Source organism: Microcaecilia unicolor, chromosome 3, assembly GCF_901765095.1.
Source record: "Microcaecilia unicolor chromosome 3, aMicUni1.1, whole genome shotgun sequence".
Classification (NCBI taxonomy): Eukaryota; Metazoa; Chordata; class Amphibia; order Gymnophiona; family Siphonopidae; genus Microcaecilia; species Microcaecilia unicolor.
The window spans coordinates 47,416,604-47,440,131 of record NC_044033.1 but is presented as its reverse complement, the minus strand read 5'-3'; the positions used below and the strand labels follow the sequence as shown (position 1 = coordinate 47,440,131).

At 42.2% G+C, this 23,528-nt stretch overlaps 1 protein-coding gene across 3 annotated transcripts in view; it reads right to left on the bottom strand.

The window, feature by feature from the left end:
• The window catches only part of BABAM2 (BRISC and BRCA1 A complex member 2), a 582,320-nt gene that overhangs the window by 546,258 nt on the left and 12,534 nt on the right, over positions 1-23,528 (bottom strand). For all 3 annotated transcript variants that reach the window (XM_030195882.1, XM_030195883.1, XM_030195885.1), the window contains exon 2: positions 14,083-14,251. In XM_030195882.1, the coding sequence (XP_030051742.1) occupies positions 14,083-14,210 (128 nt within the window). In that variant the 5' untranslated portion in view covers positions 14,211-14,251. The remainder of the gene's footprint in view (positions 1-14,082; positions 14,252-23,528) is intronic.

The following is a 23,528-nucleotide window of genomic DNA, read 5'->3' as shown; positions in this document are numbered from 1 at the left end:
TTTTGAAGCTCCATAAGGTTATCAATAGAAATCAAACAAAATAAAACATGGAAAAGAAAACAAGATGATACCTTTTTTATTGGACATAACTTAATACATTTCTTTCGAAGGTTGCCCTTCTTCATCAGATCGGAAATAAGCAAATTTGCTTATTTCCGATCTGACGAAGAAGGGCAACCTTCGAAAGCTAATAAGAAATGTATTAAGTTATGTCCAATAAAAAAGGTATCATCTTGTTTTCTTTTCCATGTTTTATTTTGTTTGATTTCTATTGATAACCTTAAGAGTGGACTAACACGGCTACCACACCTCTCTACTTAAGATGGAAGCTCCATAAAAATGTGGAGGCTTTACAATGGTGTACTTAAGAGGTTTTAACCATTATACTTACTTTTACCCTACCTATAAAGGTAGTCTGTTTTCAGAATAAACACATTTTTGAAAAAAAAAATTATTTAACAGGGTTTGGAGCCCACCTCTTCAACTGTAAAGTAAAAGAACTGGTATTTATAACCCAAAAGAACTTCTATAGTGTCCCAAATGACAGACAGCAAATGTGGTTTCACAGAATAGCTGAACTCCGGAACTTATGCTGCATTGCCTATGGACTTGACCGTTTATTCTGTGTTGCATCACAGCCTTCTGCCTTCCTTTCTCACCTGTAACGGCAGCAAGTATAATGTCCATCTGCAGTAGCAGATAAACAAGCAGGCAATCTCATAATCTCCCTACAGCTTTCCCCAGCAACTGCTCTAGGGATGAGCTGCAGATGGTAAAAAGACCAATACGAAAAATCTAACAATAGTGAATGTTTTCAGCTCTTAGCTCTCTTGTAAATTCGCTGTATTCCCTTTGGCACTTTAAAGTAGTGGGAATAATGGTCACAAAGACCTCAATCTTATGCCCTTCCCAGAGCATTGTACCCAGTGATCAAGTTTTAGTCAGAATCAATTCCTTAACAATATATTCATATACTCATGGTTAACAAATAATATTGTCTCTGGGGAGGTTTTGCTGTGAGCTACCTCACAACTCATTTGCATGTTCAGTCTTAACCATTCAGTCCATTATAGAGTTGCCTCGATCTAAAAACACTGCTATGTTGATCCATGCAATGACATTCATTACACTCAGCGTTTCGAGTAGCCCATACCAATGAAGACTGGTGCACCTTGATCTGTTTTCCAGATCCTGTAATTTATTCATGAACTCCAGACTACTTTTCTCTAGAACTGAAACTTGCTTCTGAACTTTTGACATTAGCTCCTGTTGACACTTAATACATGTTCCAGCTTCTTTGATGCATCTGTCAAAAATATGTATGATATCAAAGTGCAATTTGGTAACAAAATTAGATAAATTGCTGTTGACGTCATATTGAAAATGCCCCTCTTTGTGTACTAGTTCTGGAGGTGCAATCTGGAACAGAAGAAAACTGGGCCTAGGGGGTGGAGTTGGATTTTAGACACTGAACAAATTCTGCAGGACTGTCACATAGGGTATCCTGCTCAAGGTGAATGTGTTGGCAGATAACCATGTCGCAGCTTTGCAAATCTGGTCTATGGAGGCTGACCTCAAATGGGACACACTGAGCCTTGACATGACCCTCTAGAGTCTGCCAGCCTGGGCATAAGTAAAGGAGATGCAATCTGCTAGCCAATTGGAAATTCCCCTATCCTGTTTGGGTCAAAGAAAAAAAAGCTGGGTGGACTGTCTATGGGCTTTAGTCCGCTCCAGATAGAAGGCTAAGGCTTGCTTGTAGTCCAAGGTATGCAGTACACTTTCACCAGGATGGACACGGTGTTTTGGGAAAAATGTTGGCAGAACAATTAACTGATTAAAATGGAAGTCCTATACTACCTTAGAGAGGAACTTAGGATGTGTGCAGAGAATTATTCTATTGTGATGAAATTTAGTGTAAGGTGGATCAGCTACTAGAGGCTTAAAGCTCACTTACTCTGTGAACTGAAGTGACCACCACTAGAAATACAACTTTCCAAGTCAAATACTTTCAGATGACAGAAATCAAGTGGCTCAAAAGGAGCCTTCATCAGCTAGATGAGGACAACGTTGAGATCCCATGACATAGTTGGAGGTCTAACTGCGGGCTTTGTCAATAGCAAACCTCTTGTGAAGCAAACTAGAAGCTGTACAGAGATGGGCTTATCTCCCACATGGTGATGGTAAGCACTAATCACACTGAGATGAACTGTTATTATCAGTGCTTTTTTTGTGTCGGTACGCGCCGGTACGGCGTACTGGCATCTTTTTTGTAGGTCCCCTCTCCGACCCAGTCCCCACTTGCCTACCAGCTTCGTGCTGATGACTCTCTTCTCCTGCCACCCGGCACCGTGACCCAGCGTTTGCCTGTAAAAGAAGAAATATCGCCTCGTCAGCCGGCCTTCCCTCACTGTGTCCCGCCCTCTGATGTAACTTCCTATTTCCGCAAGGACGGAACACAGTGAGAGAAGGCCAGCAGACGAGGCGATTTTTCTTCTTTTACAGGCAGACGCGAGGCACCGCTCCACCGCTTCGTAGATTTTTTTTAAAGGCTGGGTCACGGTGCCGGGTGGCAGGAGAAGACGGTCAGAAGATATTTTGTATTTCCTCTGCAAAGAAATCAATAAAATGATGATTTTAGTACTTTAACAATTTTGTTTTCACAGAAGACTACACGCAAAGAAAGGTTTTCAGAAATTACAACATGTACAGACTAAAGGGATTCATTAACAACAGATGAATGCTCTACAGGCAAAATTATTTACTGATAAACATTAGCAACCTGGCTGATCAGTATGCAAATTGGCACTGGGAAGATAGTCTAGGAAAACAATGAGCAGCACTAGCCAAATGAAAAACCTGTATGCTCTACAAAAGTGTGTCTAAATTTCCTGCAAGTCTGTCTGGAGTGGTTTAGAACAGTAAGAAGAAGAACTAAGCAAATACATTTTAAAATGAAATCATCAGCTGCATGCAAGACAGCCAGAACAAATTTTGGTCCCTCAAAAGCCAATGAGTACTCAAGAGTCTGCTGCTTTCTCGTGGTCACTGCTGCATTTGTCAAGTTTCAAGATTGAGAACTTATTAACCCCCAGGGCTGCCGAGAGACAGAGCCGAGCCTGTGGCAGGACTGGACCGCAACCTATGCACATGCGCGCGCACACACACACCTGTGTGTGTCGTCCCCCCCCCCCCCCCACCTGGGCCGCCGTCCCCGTATCTTTCTGTCTGCTCCCTTGCTCTGTCCTCTCCTGCGCTGCTCCTGTCCATGCCGAGAGTCGGGACCTGGATAATTGCATTAACACGATATTGCATGATGCAATCATCCGGGTCTTGGGCGACATGCAGAAGCAGACAGACCCGGAAACAGGCAGGAAGAAGCTTGCCAGTGCTGGGTCCAGGGAATTTTGCGGCCCTGACTACCCCACCTATCAGAATGAACCGTCAGGGCGGCTTACAATCTAAAAAGAGGCAAAGAAGAATTAGACACAGACAGACAAGACAATACACAGAACAATAGGAGTGAACTCCAATGTACATAGGACAGTGGGAGGGGGGAAAAACAAGAGGTACTTATCTGAATAATCAAGACTCGCTATCAGGACAGGCAGAAAGGACTACCCATATACGTCCTTAAATAAAAAAGTCTTTAGGCCAACTCTTAAGATATCCAGGGAGGATTGAAGTCTTAAGTGGAGAGGCAGTTTGTTCCTTAATTCTGGACCCTGTACGGTAAAGATGGCGCATCTATGCATCTCAAACTATTTCCCCGTGGGTTGGAATTACGAGACAGTTCTGTTTGGCCAATCAAAGTAATCTGGATGGCTGATAGGACACAAGATATTGAAAGAGGTAGGTCGGTTTACCAGAGGAGCAAATTTAAAAACCAAAAGGAGAATTATGTAAATAAATCTGTGTGACAGGGGAGCCAATGTGCATTTATCAGGTGTGGAGTAACATGATCAAATTTTCCAGCATTGGTTATCAGCCAAACAGAAGTGTTTTGGATTAACTGCATACAATGAATTTCTTTCAACCTAAGTCCCTTATACAGCGAATTACAGTAGTCTATCTGGCTGATAATGAGAGAGTGGATCAAGATGCTGAGACAGAAGCATGTAACATCAAGTGGATGGAATGGATCAGGTGAAGTTTATAGAAGGAACGCTGGATTACACACAAGACTTGAGTTTGAGAGCTAAGGTCACTGTCGATAATGACCCCCAAGATCTGTGTATTGTCTACCTGAAGGACTGGGGTGTTGCAAAGAAGACCAGGAGAAGGAAGGACCCTGAGTTCATGAGTGGTGAAAAGCAGAACTCTGGATTTGCCTGGGTTCAGGATGAGTCTATTACTATGAAGCTAGTCAGTAAGGTGAACCAATTTTTGTTAACATTAGCAATCTGATGAGAGTCTACCATGTCAATAGGAAAGAGAATTTATATGTCATCTGCATAAATGAACATGGTGAAACCCAAGGACTGTGCCAGAAACAACTGAAAAACATGGGCGCTAATACAGATTCATGGGAGACCCGTCAAATGGGTCGAAATGGATCTGAGAAACAGCTGTTGAATCTGACAACATAATTGCAAGCTATCAAGTAAGACTTGACCAGGCATAAACAGTATCTGAGAGGCCTATGTCTTACAGGCGAAGAAGAATGGAGTAATCAATCAGGTTGAACGCAGCTGAGAGGTGTCGTGATATGAGTAGTACTGATTTCTTGTGATCAGGTTGTATGGGGCATAGAAAAGGAGTGGGCAAAATCCTGCTGAAAGCTATTGAAAAGCTTCCTGGAAGAAGTGATGAACCAAGTTACTTACCTGTAACAGGTGTTCTCAATGCACACCATGAGTCAAGTTTTCAGAGCATGGTGACATCACCAACGGAGCCAGCCACAGAAACAGTATTCCAGCCTAGATTTTTAGAACTTCTGAGCAGGCTCACCATGCACACATGCCACTTCCCTTATACTGCTGTCATGTGGGACCGCTTCAAACTATTTGATACCGTAGCTCAGAATTTAACTCCTGGGGGAGGTGGGAGGGTATGTGAGGAATTATATCCTGCTGTCTACAGAGAACACTTGCTACCAGTAACTAATTTTGTTTTCTGAGGACAAAACACAAGATACTAAGTCCTTACAACATGGCACGCAGATAGCTACAAGCTGCCTGCAATGAGAAAAGGGGAAAATAGTATGAATGCTACAAGAGATACACAGATGGATTTTTTTTTGTTTGTTTGTTTCTTTTTTTTGGGGGGGGGGGGGGGGGGGTCCTGGTGACAAGCCTTTATTTTAGGGAAAGACAGCCTGGAACTGAAATAAATGGGCCCTGAGAGCTGGAATTGGATTCTAATCCCTAAATAGATTCTGGAGGATTGCCTGACCAAACCTACTGTTGCATCTGGAGTCTTGCTCTAAAGAACACTGAGACGTGAATGTATAAACTGAAGTCCATATTTCAACTCTGCAAATTTCTTCTAAAGAGGCTAACCTCAAGTGGATTACTGACACTGTCATAGCTCTAGCATTATGAGTCAGACCTGCTTGGGCATAAGTGAAGGAAATTAGTCTGCTAGCCAATTAGACAGTGTGCGCTTGCTACCAGCATCTCCCAACCTGTTTGGGTCAAAAGGAACAAAAGGATGAATGGACTTTCTATTATCTTTAGTCTGCTCTAGACAGAAGGTCAAGGCTAGCTTGCAATCCAATATGTGCAGTGCAATTTACCTTTGTGACCATTAGTCTGATTAAGATGGAACTCCGACACTACCTTTGGAAGGAACTTTGGATGAGGCGCAGAAACACTCTGTTGTAAAATCTTGGGTTAAGAAAATGAGTGAGTAGAGCCTGAAGCTCACTCACCATGCAAACTGAAGTTACTGCCACTAAAAATAAGACCTTCTAGGTCAGGTACTTTAGCTGATAGATGTTAGTATTATTATTTATGGCATTTACATCCCACATTCTCTCAAACAGAATTCAAGTTCAATGTGACTCACAGAGTAACCAACGTAGAACTGACAAGCCATTCTGATTACATATAACAAGTACGTAGAAATGTAACTACAAAATTCAGGTAGTTTAAGTAACATGAAGTCTAGATCATATAACATGTTTATAATACATAGGAATAGAATGTGAATAAATAGTTGTTGAGTTAGCGCAGGTTTAATTTGAAGGTTAACTATTTCTATTGTTAGAGATCGATCTTATCAGATGGGTTTTCAACAGTTTTCGAAATGAGAGAGATAGTCTTCAATTTGACGGAGTTGCTTGAGTAAAGAATTCCATTTGGTTGTACTTTGGTATGATTTCATCAATATTATCAAAAGTGATATAGATCAGCATACATAAAACAGTTGAAGCCATTTGATTACAGTAGATAACTTAGTGGTGCCATCATTATTTTAAACAGGGTGAGAGAGAGAGGAGAGCCCTGTTTGGGGACCAGGGAGCTGAGATGACGCCTGACTGTTTTACTTGGTAATATCTAGAGATAAGAAAGCCCTTGAACCATTTAAGATCATTACCGGATATGCCAATGTAATCTAACAGACTGAGTAGAATGGTGTGGTCCACTGTATCAAAAGCCCTGGATATATCGAATTGCAGTGCTTTTTTTGTAGAAAAAAAGGTGCCGGTACTCATTATGGGCGGGATCACCACATATGGCTCCACCTCTATGATAGCCACACCCCTTATACCAGCCATGGCGCATATAAACAGACATCATTGAAAATATTATACTAGTATAGGAGAAAAAAATAACGTGATTTTTTTTCATTATAAATAATTTCTGTAAGCTGTTACAGCTCCAGTATACCCAGTGCAAAATAAGACAGCAGATGTAAATTCTCAAAACTGGACATATTCCAAACACTACAATGAAAATAAAATTATTTTTTCTACCTTTGTTGTCTGGTGACTTTGTTTTTCTATCCATATTGGTCCCAGTCTCTGATTCTGCTGCTCTCTATCTGTTCTCTTAACTCCGTTTCCAGGGCTTCCTTTCCATTTATTTCTTTACTTTGCCATCCAAGTCCAGCGATTCTCCTCTCTCCCCTGCCCTCCCCTTCCATCCATGTCCAGCGAATCTCTTCCCTGACCTCTCCTCCCATCCATGTCCAGTATGTCTCCTCTCTCCCCTGCCCTCCCCTCCCATCCATTTCAGGCGATTCTTCTCTTCCCCCCTGTCCTTCCCTGCCATCCATGTCCAACGATTCTCCTTTCTCCCCTGCCCTCCTCTCCCATCCATGTCCAGCAATTCTCTCTTCCCTGCCCTCCCCTCCCATCCATGTCCAGCAATTCTCTCTTCCCTGCCCTCCTCTTCTATCCATGTTCAGCAATTCTCTCTTCCCTGCTCTCCCCTCCCATCAATGTCTGCCAGTGTCGGATTCGGCAGCGCGAACGGTGCAGTGATTGAGAGAGGCTGGCAGCATCAGAGCTTCTCTCAGAGTCCTGCCTATGCGGAAACAGGAAGATGAAACAAAGTAGGCAGGACTCGCAGAGGAAAGCTCCGACGCTGCCAGCCTCTCTCAATCGCTGCACTGTTCGCGCTGCTGAGTCTGTAAAAAAAACAGTAAGTAGGGAAGTGAGAGGAAGAGTGCAGGACTCGCTGGGGGGAAAAAGGTGTCGGTACACCGTACCGGTGCATATAGGAACAAAAAAAACCATGTTGAATTGTAAAATAATGATCTTTCTACCTTTATTTAGTTTTTTCTGAAATTTGAAATGAGCATTGTTAGGACTGTTTCAGTACTGTAAGAAGACCTGAAACCAGATTGCCAGGTGTGTAGTATCGAGAAAGAGTTGAGACAGTCCACGAGTTGTTGAGTAACCAGGCCTTCCATTACTTTAACTAATAGTGGGATAGAAGTTACAGGTCTGTAGTTTGAAACTTCGTTCAGGCTGGATTGAGGGTTTTGGGGAATGGGGGTTTAGGATTATTTTTCCATTTTTTGAAGGAAAAATTCAAAGGGTTAGAATGAATGTTATTTTGCCCAGCTCACTTGCTCCAATGTGCCCCAGATTGCTTCCTTGCAGACTTAACACTGCATATTAACTTCATGCTTGGCAGTGGAAAGTTCCCAGAGAACTATGGAAACATCTTACTTACCCCGATTCCAAAGGATGAAAAGAAAAAATGCCACGATCTTACCAACTATCAGCCGATTGCTTCTATCCCGCTTTTTGTGAAATTAATGGAGAGCATGGTAAACAAGCAGCTCAACAAGTACTTAGACAAGTTCAACATTTTGCATGATTCACAGTCGGGATTCCACCCACTTCACAGCACTGAGTCCGTGCTTGTCACACTTCTGACTAACTTTAAACAGGAGATAGCAGTCGGGAAGAGCGTTCTACTATTGCAATTCGACATGTCCAGCGCTTTTGACATGGTGAACCACCACATCTTACTACATTTGCTCGATTACTTTGGCGCTAGTGGAAATGTATTAGCATGGCTGAAAGGTTTTTTAACATCCAGAACCTACCAAGTGAACTCCTGCTCAAGTTTATCTCCTATCTGGAAGGCTACTAGTGGTGTGCCACAGGGCTCCCCACTCTCCCCAACTCTCTTCAACATTATGCTGGTCCCTCTGGCCGCTGCCTTGTCCAAACTTGGTCTAAACCCATTTATTTATGCCGATGACATCACAATCTCTATTCCTTTTGCAACTGACCTTAGCGAGATCCATGCAGAAATACGTCTCTGACTACAAACTGTGCTTAACTGGGCCAACTCCTTTCAGCTAAGCTCAATACTAAGAAAACCCATTGCCTCATTCTCTCCTCCCCTTATATCAAATACGCCCCACAAGCTTTAAATTACTCCTGAGCTTCCCCTCCCCATCTCTGAATCCCTGAAATTCTTAGGAGTGATAGTTGATCAAAACCTAACACTAGAGAAACATACGACTTCTACCGTCAGAAGCATGTTCTTCACTCTTTGGAAACTTAAACGTATAAAACCAAACTTTCCTAGAGGCGTCTTTCGCACTACTACTACTACTACTACTACTACTTAACATTTCTAGAGCGCTACTAGGGTTACGCAGCGCTGTACAAATTAACGAATAAGGACGGTCCCTGCTCAGAAGAGCTTACAATCTAAAGGACGAAATGTCAAGTTGGGGTATATGAGATTTCCTGAGAAGAGATGTAGTGATTAGGTGCCGAAGGCGACACTGAAGAGGTGGGCTTTGAGCAATGATTTGAAGATGGGTAGGGAGGGGGCCCGGCGTATGGGCTCGGGGAGTTTGTTCCAAGCATGGGGAGAGGCGAGGCAGAAGGGGCGAAGCCTAGAGTTGGCGGTGGTGGAGAAGGGTACTGAAAGGAGGGATTTGTCTTGAGAGCGGAGGTTACGGGTAGGGACGTAAGGGGAGATGAGGGTAGAGAGGTAAGGAGGGGCTGCAGATCGAGTGCATTTGTAGGTGAGAAGGAGAAGCTTGAACTGTATTCGGTATCTGATCGGAAGCCAGTGAAGTGACTTGAGGAGAGGGGTGATATGAGTATATCGGTTAAGGCGGAAGATAAGACGTGCGTCAGAGTTCTGAATGGACTGAAGGGGGGATAGATGGCTAAGTGGGAGGCCAGTGAGGAGTAGGTTGCAGTAGTCAAGGCGAGAGGTAATGAGAGAGTGGATGAGAGTTCGGGTGGTGTGCTCGGAGAGGAAGGGGCGAATTTTGCTAATGTTATAGAGGAAAAAGCGACAGGTCTTGGCTATCTGCTGGATATGCGCAGAGAAGGAGAGGGAGGAGTCGAAGATGACACCGAGGTTGCGGGCAGATGAGACGGGGACGATGAGGGTGTTATCAACTGAGATAGAGAGTGAAGGGAGAGGAGAAGTGGGTTTGGGTGGGAAAACAATAAGTTCAGTCTTGGCCATGTTCAGTTTCAGGTGGCGGTTGGACATCCAGGCAGCAATGTCGGATAAGCAGGCCGATACCTTGGCCTGGGTTTCCGCAGTGATTTCTGGTGTGGAGAGATAAAGCTGGGTGTCGTCAGTATAAAGATGATAGTGGAAACCATGAGAAGAGATCAGGGAGCCTAAGGAAGAGGTGTAGATTGAAAAATGAAGGGGCCCAAGGACAGATCCCTGAGGAACTTTAGTGCAATCACTGGTCCTCAGCCGCCTTGACTATTGCAATGGCATCTATTCAGGGTGCAGAGATGTGCTCCTGAAAAAACTACAGACAGCTCAGAATACTGCTGCCAGGCTAATTTACGGTGCAACTAAATTTGAAAGTGCAAGACCATTGCGAGAGAAACTGCACTGGCTTCCCCATCAAGGACCGTATCACTTTTAAAATTTGCGCCCTAGTACAAAAAATCATCTACGGCGAAGCCCCAACATACATGGTGTATAATTATAGTACAGCAATGGACACCCTGATCAACTTACCACCAAGGAACTCACACAGGTCTGCACGATCGTACTTAAACCTCCATTACCCAGTATATTCTGGACTTAAATACAAAAGAACCTACGCATCAACTTTCTCCTACACTAGTGCCCATCTCTGGAATGATCTATCTAAGCTAGTGAAATTTACCACTGATCATCCTACCTTCAAAAAGCGCCTCAAGACCTTTCTATTTGGCAAAGCGTACACACCACTACCGTCTGGCACCTCTAACTTCTGAACTGTCTTCCCCGCTGTCATATTACCACCTCTGCTTCTTCTCTTTTTCTTTATCTCGCTTCTGTCCTTTCCCATTATACTTCTAGAACATTAACTGTTTTGACCTTGCCTGCTGTATGATTATGTAGATTGTTGTAAGCCACATTGGGCCTACCCTTGGGTGGGAAATTGTGGGATATAAGTGCTGTAAATAAATAAATAAATAAATTTTGATTGTAGGCATTGAGGCATATTTTCAAAGCACTTTGGGAGGCTAAGTTCCATAGGTTTCTATGGAACTTTGGGAGGCTAAGTGCTTTGAAAATGGGCTTGATTGTGTAAATAGTTCAGGAGCTGATTTTAAGAGGTAACTGGGACATGAATCAAGTATGCATTTAGAGGATGCATATTTGAGTAAATAGTGTTTGACCAAGTCTAATGTTAGTTTGGAGGAGGAGGACCATATTCTGGCTGCAGGAAGGCAGTTGGAAGATGTGGAAGATGTTAAGCAGCTCAAAAGGAGTTTTGATCAGCTGAGTTAAAACAACGTTGAGGTCCTATGACATTGCAGGAGACTTGATGGAAGGCTTCAATATAATTAAGCCCCACATAAATCAAAAAGGCAATTTAAATTCTATATGGTGATCACTGGTGGCCCTACCATTAGGCCACCTCCAGTGGGGGCCTGAGGCGGCAATCTTCCGGGAGCAGCATATCCTCCCACACTGGCTGCGGTCTTGCATCTCCCCCCTTCCTTCTTCAATCCTCTTCCCCAAGCCTACCTTTGTTTATTAAAAGGCAGCAGTGACAGCAATTCCCATTGGCTGCCCTGCCTCTTCTCTCTTCTGTGGCCCGCCTCTGACATAACTTCCTGTTTCCTCAGAGGTGGGTCACAGTAGAGAAAAGAGGCTAGTGCCGGCAGCAGGGCAGCCTATGGGAATTGCTGCTGCCACCATCTTTTGGAAAACAAAGGTAGGCTCGAGGAAGGGGACTGAAGAAGAAAGGAGGGAGATGCCAGACCATGACCGGGGGGGGGGGGGGGGGGCATCTCAGCCCTCACCTCAGGGCCACCCCTAGTAGTGATGATGTACCCTAACAGAGTTGGCTTTTAAACTCAACTGAAATATGTAGAAGTTATTCACACACTTTTTGTGTGGGACAGAAAAAGGGATCTAGGGCCTTTCCTTAACACCAGACAGCATTACAATACAATCTATACGGTTATACTCCGCCAATTCAACCCTGGAATCTGAAGCGGATTACAAAAATATAGTTGCAACACAAACCAGGGAGTAGAAATTTCTCAATTATACAATTATGTAATCCAAAAAAGTCTAAAGACACAATTAACAAAGAAATTAAACAGATGTTCAAGTAGCAGCAGGAAACTAAAGCTGAGGTTGACGATCTCTAGGTAGAATGTTCCAAATTACTGACACTTGATATGAAAAAGAACTATTCAGGGAAAAGTAAGTTATTCTTTATCCTCTAAGCTTTAGAAAACCTCAGAAAAGAAAAAGACCTCTTCCATTTAACACTGTATGATCTTCTAGTGGAAACTCTCCTGGAAGCCAGAAGAACCTGTAATACTGTCCATTAAGTTTAGGGATGTTAAAGTTACCCTTTTAACATCCAAGTTGTGAGGGCTAGAGACTTGTTACTGGGATAAGGCATCATTGATGCTGTATAACCAGAACCAGAGAAAGCTCCAGGCTTATGGATCTTCTTATAGAGAGTTCTAGAAGAAGAGGGAACCAAATCTGCCTCAGTCAATAAGGGGCTATAAGAATTACGCCCCCCTCCCAATATTCAGCCGGTGGCAGTCAGCAGTTTTCAAGGCTCAAGGTTATTTATTTGATTAACCACCTAAGGACATACCATCAAAGCGGTTTACATATAAAAAATATATAAAATACTAATAAAAATATAGATACAAAAACAACTAATACATAGAAGGAATATCAAGGAATATACATAGCAAATAGAAATAACAGTGTGTGCTGAACCCCTGCAGAACACCAAGAGGCAGAATGTCTCACCACTTCATACTGACTAAATTCATGTCTCACAAATTTTAAAGGTGATGATAGCCACCAGCTGAATTAGATCTGGATATTCAATGCTGGGCCTAATCCAGGCACTGGCACTGAATATACTATACTATACAGTGCTCCTAGTCCGCAAAACACCTGATCAGTTCAAAACATTTCTCAAATAACGATTTTAGCATTTTACAAAAAAAAAACAAATAATTCAAAATAATACGAATTTCCAGAGGTAAAAGATTCCAAACTACTGGTGTCTGATAACGTAATGAAGAATTAAATACAGATGTATACCTAAGCTAATAGAAGGAAGCTGCAGCAACATTAAGTTACACATTCTATAAGCAGAATTAGAACAAAATAAATTGACCCAGTTAGCAAGATAGCTAACCCATATATTTTATGGACAAAAGAGCAAAATTTAAACTGAGACCTTGCTTCAATCAGAAGCCAATGAAGCTTCTCAAGAAGCGAAGTAGCTGATTCAGATCTAGAAACTGAGAATATTAAGGGTGCTGCAGTGTTCTATAATAGTTGTATTTTGCTTACTAATGTCTTTAAACTACCTACAAATATAATGTTGCAGGTCATGTGCACCCACTTGCAGTTATCTGGGTGCTAACCAATATTCACACAAACCTATTTGCTGCCCTAACTTTATGTGGGCACTTATCCAGTTAGCAGACTGAAAATCTACTACTACTCTTTAGCATTTGACTCTGCCCCTGGACCGACCCAGCACTAACCAGATGGTGCCACTGCGATCACAGCTACTATTCAGCAGTACTGTCTGGTTAAGTTCCCCTGAAATATCAGTGGTAAAGCCAGGCAAGGTTAAATCATTTTGAATAAGATGGCCACTCAGCTGCCCTAACAGCTTAATAAGGCAGAAACTACTAGCATGGGAGAGGATTCTAGAACAGCAGCACCCCATCTCTAGCACGGCAACCAACATAAACATACATCTTAAATGGCAGCCCAGTGATCTGCTGTATCAGAAATGCCCGATTTTGGACTGAAGTTGCCTTTAAATGTCATCGTTCACTACTGATCAACAGTGCTTAGCAATCCACCTTAATATTAATATCTACATTCTATCTTTACTTAGTGTGTTTTTATCCTAATGCATTGAAGAGAAATAGAAAACAGTTTTTCAAAATGGTTAGGTTCACAACAGAGCCAAATATGAGAAATACAAGAGTTAGTGCTATAAGCAATTTATTCAGGACGTTATATCTCACAGCATAGCAGAGGTTGTCAAACAGAAAACATCAAAAAGATGTAAAAAAAATAAAAAGCTTTTTGATAACGAATCAATCTACTCCAGAAAAGATGGAAACATAAAACATGTCGAAAACGTCAAATAAAGGGCACACTTTCTTTGTGATAAACCAATACTTACCCAGATTTGAGGTCTGTAATTCTCAAACAGTTAGTAGAATCCAATCCTACTTTTCCATTTCTGACCACACTTGATATAAATGGAGAAAGTGCTGGAGAAATTCTACTCAAGGTAACTTCAGGTGACATTTTAATATCTTCTCCACTTCAGAATCAAAATCTAATAAACCCTATAAATTAAAAGCAAAAACAACACACACAATGAATGTGGAACCACAGAGAGCTCCTAGAATGATAAGACAATGCTACCAACTTGTAATAGACATTTTCTGTAAACAGGATTGAAAAGGAACACTCTTCTAAATACTCTTTCAGGAGTGGGGAACACATCAGAATGACCTTTTTGCCAGTGAAGAAAATACAAAGATTCCTCTCTACTGTTCCATTATGCCTCTTCCCCTACACCTACCTCCAGATGACTTGACAATTCCATGGACTTGGCCGTACCTCTATGTTCATCCTCAAATTCCAATTATGCCAAGAGTTCTACCCAAGTTCCAGCAAAGTTGAAGCACTATTATTCTCAAAGTGCCATACTGCCTCAACAGAACTGGTTTGCTCTTCTTGAGAACCTGGAAGTTCTACTTCCTCTCTAGCTGCTTTAATTCCCAGCACTAAAACCTCAGCAGGAGGATCACATTCGTCATCCAGATCTGAGGTTCTAGCCCTCACAGCCCGGAAATTGAGCTGTCTTTAGTGTCTACTCCTGATGCTCCACAGCTCATCTTTATAGCTGCTCAGAAACCTTCCACTAAGTGAACATATGTTTTCAAGTGGAAGTGATTTTCCATATGGTATTTTATTAAAGACCATGTCCTCCCTACAACATTACTCCAATACCTATACTACTTGTATTGTCTTGGCCTTCAAACCTTGTCTATTAGGGAAACACCTCAGTGAACTGTCAGTTTATCATATGCTGGTGGATAACCTTCCAGCTTCATAGTCATGCATGGTAATTCATTTCATGAAAGATCTATAAATGAGGTTTTAAATGAAGCAGCAGCCCCTGAATCTTTGATGCTTGCTTCCCTTATGAAATCTCCTTTTGAACCTCTGGACGTTACATCTCTGAAGTTCCTAACTTGGAAATTAGTTTTTCTAGAAGTGATCACTTCAGCTAGGAGAGTAAGTGAACTTCATGCTTTAGTAACATATGAACCTTACAGGCAATTCCATCATCAAGTTATGGTTGATTTTGGAGTAGCTTTGGGCCTATAGGCTACAGGAAAGTTAGGTAAAATTAAGCTTCACTCTCTAGTTGTTCAGGCCAGGCCTGAACTGTATTTTTAGGAGAATTAAGCTGTCAGCATTATTGATCCAGGCCGGTATGCCAAAGAGCACTGCAATGTGGAGCTGGACAATTTACTCTAGGTGAGATCATGGGATAGACGAACCATGGTGCAAGGTAAGTAGGGACATGATGATCTCGGACAATTATTCTCACACATGAAAGTGGTAAAAAGGTAGGTCTGCGGAGACTCCCCTTTGATGGACCTATCAGAGAATGGGTTGTGTATACTTAAGCTGGCTAGGCCTTTACATCATAGGACCAATTCCCATGACATAATCCTCATTAAGCCAATCATGAATTGCCAAGCTCCAAAGTGGTGAACTGGATTAGGAACTGGTTGATGGGCAGACACCAGAGGGTGGTGGTAAATGGAGTTCGCTCAGAGGAGGGAAAGGTGAGTAGTGGAGTGCCTCAAGGATCGGTGCTGGGGTCAATTCTATTCAATATATTTGTGAGTGACATTGCTGAAGGGTTAGAAGGTAAAGTTTGCCTTTTTGCGGATGACACCAAGATTTGCAACAGAGTGGACACCCCGGAGGGAGTGAAAAGCATGAAAAAAGATCTGCGGAAGCTAGAAGAATGGTCAAACATTTGGCAATTAAAGTTCGATGCGAAGAAATGCAAAGTGATGCACTTAGGGAGTAGAAATCCACGGGAGATGTATGTGTTAGGCGGTGAGAGTCTGATAGGTACGGATGGGGAGAGGGATCTTGGGGTGACAGTATCTGAGGACCTGAAGGCGAGGAAACAGTGTGACAAGGCGGTGGCCATAGCTAGAAGGTTGCTAGGCTGTATAGAGAGAGGTGTGACCAGCAGAAGAAAAGAGGTTTTAATACCCCTGTATAAGACGTTGGTGAGCCCCCACCTGGAGTATTGTGTTCAATTTTAGAAGCCGTATCTTGCGAAGGATGTTAAAAAAAATGGAAGCGGTACCAAGAAAAGCTACAAGAATGGTATGGGATTTGCGTTGCAAGACGTATGAGGAGAGACTTGTTGACCTGAACATGTATACCCTGGAGGAAAGGAGAAACAGGGGTGATATGATACAGACGTTCAAATATTTGAAAGGTATTAATCCGCAAACGAACCTTTTCCGGAGATGGGAAGGCGGTAGAACTAGAGGACATGAAATGAGATTGAAGGGGGGCAGACTCAAGAAAAATGTCAGGAAGCATTTTTTCACGGAGAGAGTGGTGGATGCTTGGAATGCCATCCCGCGGGAGGTGATGGCGAGGAAAATAGTAACAGAATTCAAACATGCATGGGATAAACATAAAGGAATCCTGCTCAGAAGGAAGGAATCCCCAGAAGCTTAGCCGGTGGTGGGAGGCAGGGCGGGTGGTTGGGAGGTGGGATAGTGCTGGGTAGACTTATACTGTCTGTGCCAGAGCCGGTGGTGGGAGGCGGGGTGGGTGGCGAGGATAGTGCTAGGCAGACTTATACGGTCTGTGCCCTGAAAACGACAGGTGCAAATCAAGGTAGGGTATACGCAAGGAGTGGCACATGTGAGTTTATCTTGTTGGGCAGACTGGATGGACCGTGCAGGTCTTTTTCTGCCGTCATCTACTATGCTACTATGTTACTTCCATGTTAGTCTGTCAACAGCCAATGACAGGAGAAACCATTAATGGCTATGGAGACAAATCCTATATAACATGGGATTTCCTGGATATTAGCCTGAGTGAGTGAGTAAGAGACTGAGAGAAAGGCAGTGTAAGAATAAGTGGGAAAGTGAGTTGGAATATGTGAAAAAAGGTGTCTGCAGCCCAGCAGAAGGATTGGAAAGATGTGTCATGGAGAAAGATGTCTTGCCGAAGGGGAAGGAAGAATCTCTCCCTGGAAAGAGGTGAGAAATTCCCATATAAATTGAGCTAACATCAAAAACACTATTGCACTGAAATTTTGTTTTTAAATCAGACTCTTTTTAGAACAGTACTAGCCTGACAGCAAATAGCACAGTCTAAGTCTATTCAAGCAAAAAAGGGGTAAGCTAGAATAAATATAAGGTAGCCATTCTGTGTAGAAACATAAAAGATGGATCAAAGATGGCGACTGGAGCTGTGTAAGCGTCTCGTAGCTCCCGAGAATCTGAGAGGGAAAGACGCCAGGAGCTCCCCTGAATAACAGCATAGGGAAAAAGAAGGGGAAAGCTAAGGTTCTTACCTCCCCAAACCTAGCTACAGGTCCCGCTGTGCGCCAGACTACCTTAGAGACCTTCGGGGTGAGAGCGCTCGGAGAGCAGACGCCCACTCTGACGGGATCCGTGTCTTTCGACGCGGACCATAGCATAGAGGGTGCATCGAGCCCCCCCCCCCCCCCCCCCCGCGACCTGGATGTGTCTTGGCACTGACAGAGAAGCAGCAGACGGAGGTGATTGGTGGAATGCAACCCTCATTTGCTGAGAGGGGGGACCCATTAGCGCCTCTCAACTTCAAGCAAAATAACAACGGAGGAGCAGAATTCCTCGTCTTTAGCCCGAAGTGATACTCCTAAAGGAAACGAAGGAGTGGTAAGGCCGGCTGTGGTAACTCTGGAATCGCTTTGGGATGCAATCCAAGGTTTAAACACTACTTGTCTAACTATTTCTAACTCCCTTCGGGGAGATGTAATGGAACTTAAACAATCTTCTCGGAATCTATCTGAAAATCTTCAAGAACAATCAAATAAGGTAGCAATGTTGGAAGGGGAGGTTACCAAATTTCAAAATGTTACATCTATATTAATTAAGGAGAAGGATATTCACGCATATAAGCTTGAATACATTGAAAACTAGGAACAATCTGAGGTTTATAAACTTTCGCAGTTAATTCCAGCTTCAGAGATGTTAAAAAAATACTTTGGAGAAGTACTGGAAATACCGGCAGAGGGCTTTCTGTCTATTGCTAGAGCCCAGTACATAACAGGAGCTTCAAAAATATCTAATGGACAGCCTCAAACTCTTCCAGAATTCAATCTGACTGAATTTTTAGAAAGTTCATTGGAGATGATGGCAGAACAGACCACACCATTGGTTACCTTTGCGCTAGAGATGGAAAGAATAACATTTTTCGGGCTTACTTTCACCATGCTAATGCAGGTTTTTTGGGGTGTAAGATTCAGATTTTTCCTGATTTGGCAAGGGATACACAGAAGAGAAGAATTTATGGTATATAAAACAAGAGTTCTCAACTTAGGAGCACTGTTTAAGTTGAAATTTCCCTGTAGATGCCTTGTATCCCTACACACAAATAATTATGCTTTCTTTGATCCCCAAAAGTTGCTACAATTTATTAATTCTAAAGAAAATGTTAACGTGCCTTTGGCAGCACCCCAGTGTTAATATGCTAGTACGTTGATTAGCGGGATTAGTAGTGCTCTTCATGTTCCAATGATCTAACAGTTTCCTTTCTTTTATTCTTTTTGCTTAGTATCTGGATCTGTGAATTGTGGACAAAGTTAAAGGGGAATGGATTACTTTGGTTATAATTTTCAATTATTATTTTGTCTTTTTTCGAATATTACCATTACATTTATGTTGGGAATGTAAATGTAAAAAACTATATAAATAAAAGTAAAAAAAAAAAGCATAAAAGATAACATCTTACTGAAGCACAGAGATTGTAAGTTTCTACATATTTCTTTAATCAGACCTTAATTTAAATTGCTAATTAATCTGTGTACCTATTAATTTGAGTCAAATAAAAGCCATACTTTAATTCCCAAGCACAGCTGTATTCACTAAACACCTCTCGCTTACATAAAGCACAGCACTAAGAGGGTATTCAGGTAGTGCCTAAAAAGGTATAAACAGATCTTCTAACGATCACAAAGTAACATAGTAAATGCCAGCAGATAAAGAACTGTATGGTCCATCCAGTCGGTCAGATTTGTATCTGACATTGTGCGTGGGTTCCACTTCTTCATGATTAAACACTAGCATCATAAACAGGGCAGTCAGCAGCTTACCTTGCCAACCTCATGTAAGCAGTTATATGATGCAATCTTGGATCATAATACTATTGCAGGGGTAAAAACCCCTTGCCACAATACAGCCAGTGTATTGCAGACTTTATACCAGATGTGATATAATCTATGTAGCTAACAGAATATACAGTGCTCTGTGCTAAAGACTCTTGCCCAGACATGCCTTTCTGAAAGAAAAAGAATGTGACCTTTATAGAAAAGCCAGATGGCAACCTCATTGTTGCAAGCAAAGGAATATGGGCAACCCTGGATAAGGACTCTCGGTCACATCAACCCAGCCTGTCTGGAACCCTGGAATTTTGGGAAAAACTTCCAGAGCGACATCAAAAGACATTCCTGTGGTATGTGTAGCCACAACAAAAGGATACAGGCCAATAACATCAAGTCATCAAGGACATCGCTGATATCAAAATGATATCTGCAAAAATCTGCTTCGGCATCTTCATCAGACACTGAAGTGCAGAAAGTTGGAATTCCAGCAACAGCTGAAGGTCAAAAGCGAAGCACTACCTGTGGGAAGGCAACCACCAGCACTATACTTTCCAAAATGGCAATGGTATGTCAGCACTTAAAAGATTATTAACGTCATCTAACTCTGGAGAATCCAGTACAGCGCCATTGTTGAATGCCCATGAGCAGACTGATTTAAGTGTACTATAATTGTTGCATTGTATTGTTAGTTTTGAATTTGAACAGTTCCCATTTCATATACTCAAGCCACATTTGACAAGCCACATAAGGAGCAGCTCACAGGGTAAAAAACTTGCATCAGGCGTGGATGCTGTTCAAAAACACCATCCTAGAGGTACAGGACAAATATATTCCGCGTATTAGAAAAAGAGGAAAAAAGACCAAACGTCAGCCGGTGAAGTAAAGGAAGCCATTAGAGCCAAAAAACAATCCTTCAGAAAACGGAGAAGAGAATCGACTGAAAATAATAAAACATAAGGAATGCCGAGCCAAATGCAAAGCAGAGATAAGGAGGGCAAAAAGGGACTTTGAAAAAAGTTAGCGTTAGAAGCGAAAATACATAGTAAAAAAATTTTTAGATACATTAAAAGCAGGAAGCCAGCTAAAGAACCGGTTGGGCCGCAGGACGAAAGTGGTGTTAAAGGGGCGATCAGGGAAGACAAAAGCCATAGCGGAGAAATTAAATGAATTCTTTGCTTCGGTCTTCACCGAGGAGGATTTGGGAGGGACACCGGTGCCGGAAAGGGTATTTGAAGAAGGCGAGTCAGAGGAACTAAACTAATTCTCTGTAAACTTGGAGGATGTAATGGGTCAGTTCTGCAAATTGAAGAGTAGTAAATCACCAGGACCAGATGGTATTCATCTCAGCGTATTAGTAGAACTGAAAAATGAACTTGTAGAGCTACTATTAGTAATATGCAATCTATCCCTAAAATCAGGTGTGGTACCGGAAAACCGGAGGGTAGCCAATGTTACGCCGATTTTTTAAAAAGGTTCCAGAGGAGATCCGGGAAATTATAGACCGGTAAGTCTGACGTCGGTACCAGGCAAAATGGTAGAGGCTATTATTAAGAATAAAATTACAGAGCACATACAAAAACATGGGCTGATGAGACAAAGTCAGCACGGATTTAGTGAAGGGAACTCTTGCCTCACCAAACTACTGCATTTTTTTGAGGGGGTGAACAAACATGTGGACAATGGGGAGCCGGTGGATATTGTGTATCTTGATTTTCAGAAGGCGTTTGACAAAGTGCCTCATGAAAGACTCCAGAGGAAACTGGAGAGTCATGGGATCGGACATAGGGTATTACTATGGATTAAGAGCTGGTTGAAAGATAGGAAGCAGAGAGTAGGATTGAATGGGCAGTATTCTCAATGGAGAAGGGTAGTTAGTGGGGTCCCTCAGGGGTCTGTGCTGGTACCGCTGCTTTTTAACATATTTATAAATGACCTAGAGATGACACAAAGTTATTCAGGGTCGTCAAGTCGCAGGAGGAGTATGAAAGATTACAGGAGGACCTCGCAAGACCGGGGGATTGGGCGTCCAAGTGGCAGATGAAGTTCAATGTTGACAAGTGCAAAGTGATGCATGTGGGTAAGAGGAACCCGAATTACAGCTATGTCATGCAGGGTTCCGCGTTAGGAGTTATAGACCTAGAAAGGGATCTGGGAGTCATCGTTGATAAGACGTTGAAAACTTCTGCTCAGTGTGCTGCGGCGGCTAAGAAAGCGCACAGAATGTTGAGTATTATTAGGAAAGGGATGGAAAACAAACACAATGTTATAATGCCATTGTATCGCTCCATGGTGTGACCGCAACTCGAATATTGTGTCCAATTCTGGTCGCCGCATCTCAAAAAGTTATAAAGGAACTGGAGAAGGTGCAGAGAAGGGCAACGAAAATGATAAAAGGGATGGAATGACTTCCCTATGAGGAAAGTCTGAGGTTAGGGCTCTTCAGCTTGGAGAAAAGGCGGCTGAGGGGTGATATGATAGAAGTCTACAAGATAATGAGCTGAGTAGAGCAGACATATGTGAAGCGTTTGTTTACACTTTCAAACAATAACAGAACCAGGGGACACAAGATGAAGCTAGAATATGGTAGATTTAAAACAAATAGGAGAAAGTTTCTCTTTACTCAGTGTGTAGTTGGACTCTGGAACTTATTGCCGGACAATGTAGTGACAGCAGCTGGTCTTACAGAGTTTAAGGGGGGTTTGGACAGATTTCTGAAGGAAAAGTCCATTGAACATTATTAAAAAATTATTATTATTATTTGGGGGGGGGGGGTTGCCGGGTTCTTGAAACCTGGATTGGCCGCTGTCTGAGACAGGATGCTGGGCTTGATAGACCCTTGGTCTTTTCCCAGTATGGCAGTGCTTATGTGCTTATTTGTGGAGAATTGTAAATATATGCAAAATTTATTTAGTGGAAATTTTTTTTCTAACCTATGATGGATTGTTATGCTGCTACAATTGAGTAGGTGGTTTATGAGTTATCTGAGGTCTTTTTTCTCCACTATTTGTATTTTGGGCTATTCTTAAAAATTCATGGATAGCTATTAAGTGTGTTCTTGATTCTCACCCATGTAGCTGGTATATAAACATTCTAATTTTTGGTTTTAATCTTCTGATTTCAATTACCTCAATATTGACTGGATAACTGTAACATCAGGGCAGGCTAGGGAGGTGAAGTTCCTAGATGAAATCAAGGAGATAAGGAGGGCAAAAAGGGATAGAAGTGTATAAAATAATGAGTGGAATGGATCGGGTGGATGTGAAGCGACTGTTCACGCTATCCAAAAATACTAGGACTAGAGGGCATGAGTTGAAGCTACAGTGTGGTAAATTTAAAACGAATCGGAGAAAATTTTTCTTCACCCAACGTGTACTTAGACTCTGGAATTCGTTGCCGGAGAACGTGGTACGGGCGGTTAGCTTGACGGAGTTTAAAAAGGGGTTAGATAGATTCCTAAAGGACAAGTCCATAGACCGCTATTAAATGGACTTGGAAAAATTCCGCATTTTTAGGTATAACTTGTCTGGAATGTTTTTACGTTTGGAGAGCGTGCCAGGTGCCCTTGACCTGGATTGGCCACTGTCGGTGACAGGATGCTGGGCTAGATGGACCTTTGGTCTTTCCCAGTATGGCACTACTTATGTACTTATGACTGCTTTATAGAACAACTGGTCAAGGAACCATCACGAGAGAGAACAATTTATGATCTAGTCCTTAGTAGACCGCATGATCTGGTGCAAGAAGTAATGGTACTGGGGCCACTTGACAACAGTGATTATAACATGATAAGATTTGATTTTGAGGAAAATAGTAAAGAACTTAGATGAGAAGCTGCAAAGGTCAAAAATTTACATCAGGCATGGATGCTGTTCAAAAATACCCTACTGAAAGTCCAGACCAGATATACTCCACGTATTAAAAAAAAGCAGAAGGAAGGCCAAACAACAGCCAGCATGGTTAAAAAGTGAGATGAAGGAGGCTATTAGAGCTACAAGATCATCCTTCAGAAAATAAAAAAAGGATAGTAACATTGTAAATAAAGGCAGATAAAGACTTGAACAGTCCCATTCAGTCTGCCCAACAGAAGATAATAAAAAACAGCATAATCGGAAAGTCAAATGCAAAGTGCTGATGAGGAAGGCAAAGACAGACTTTGAAAAGAAGATTGCCTTGAAGGCAAAAAAAACATAATAAGAACT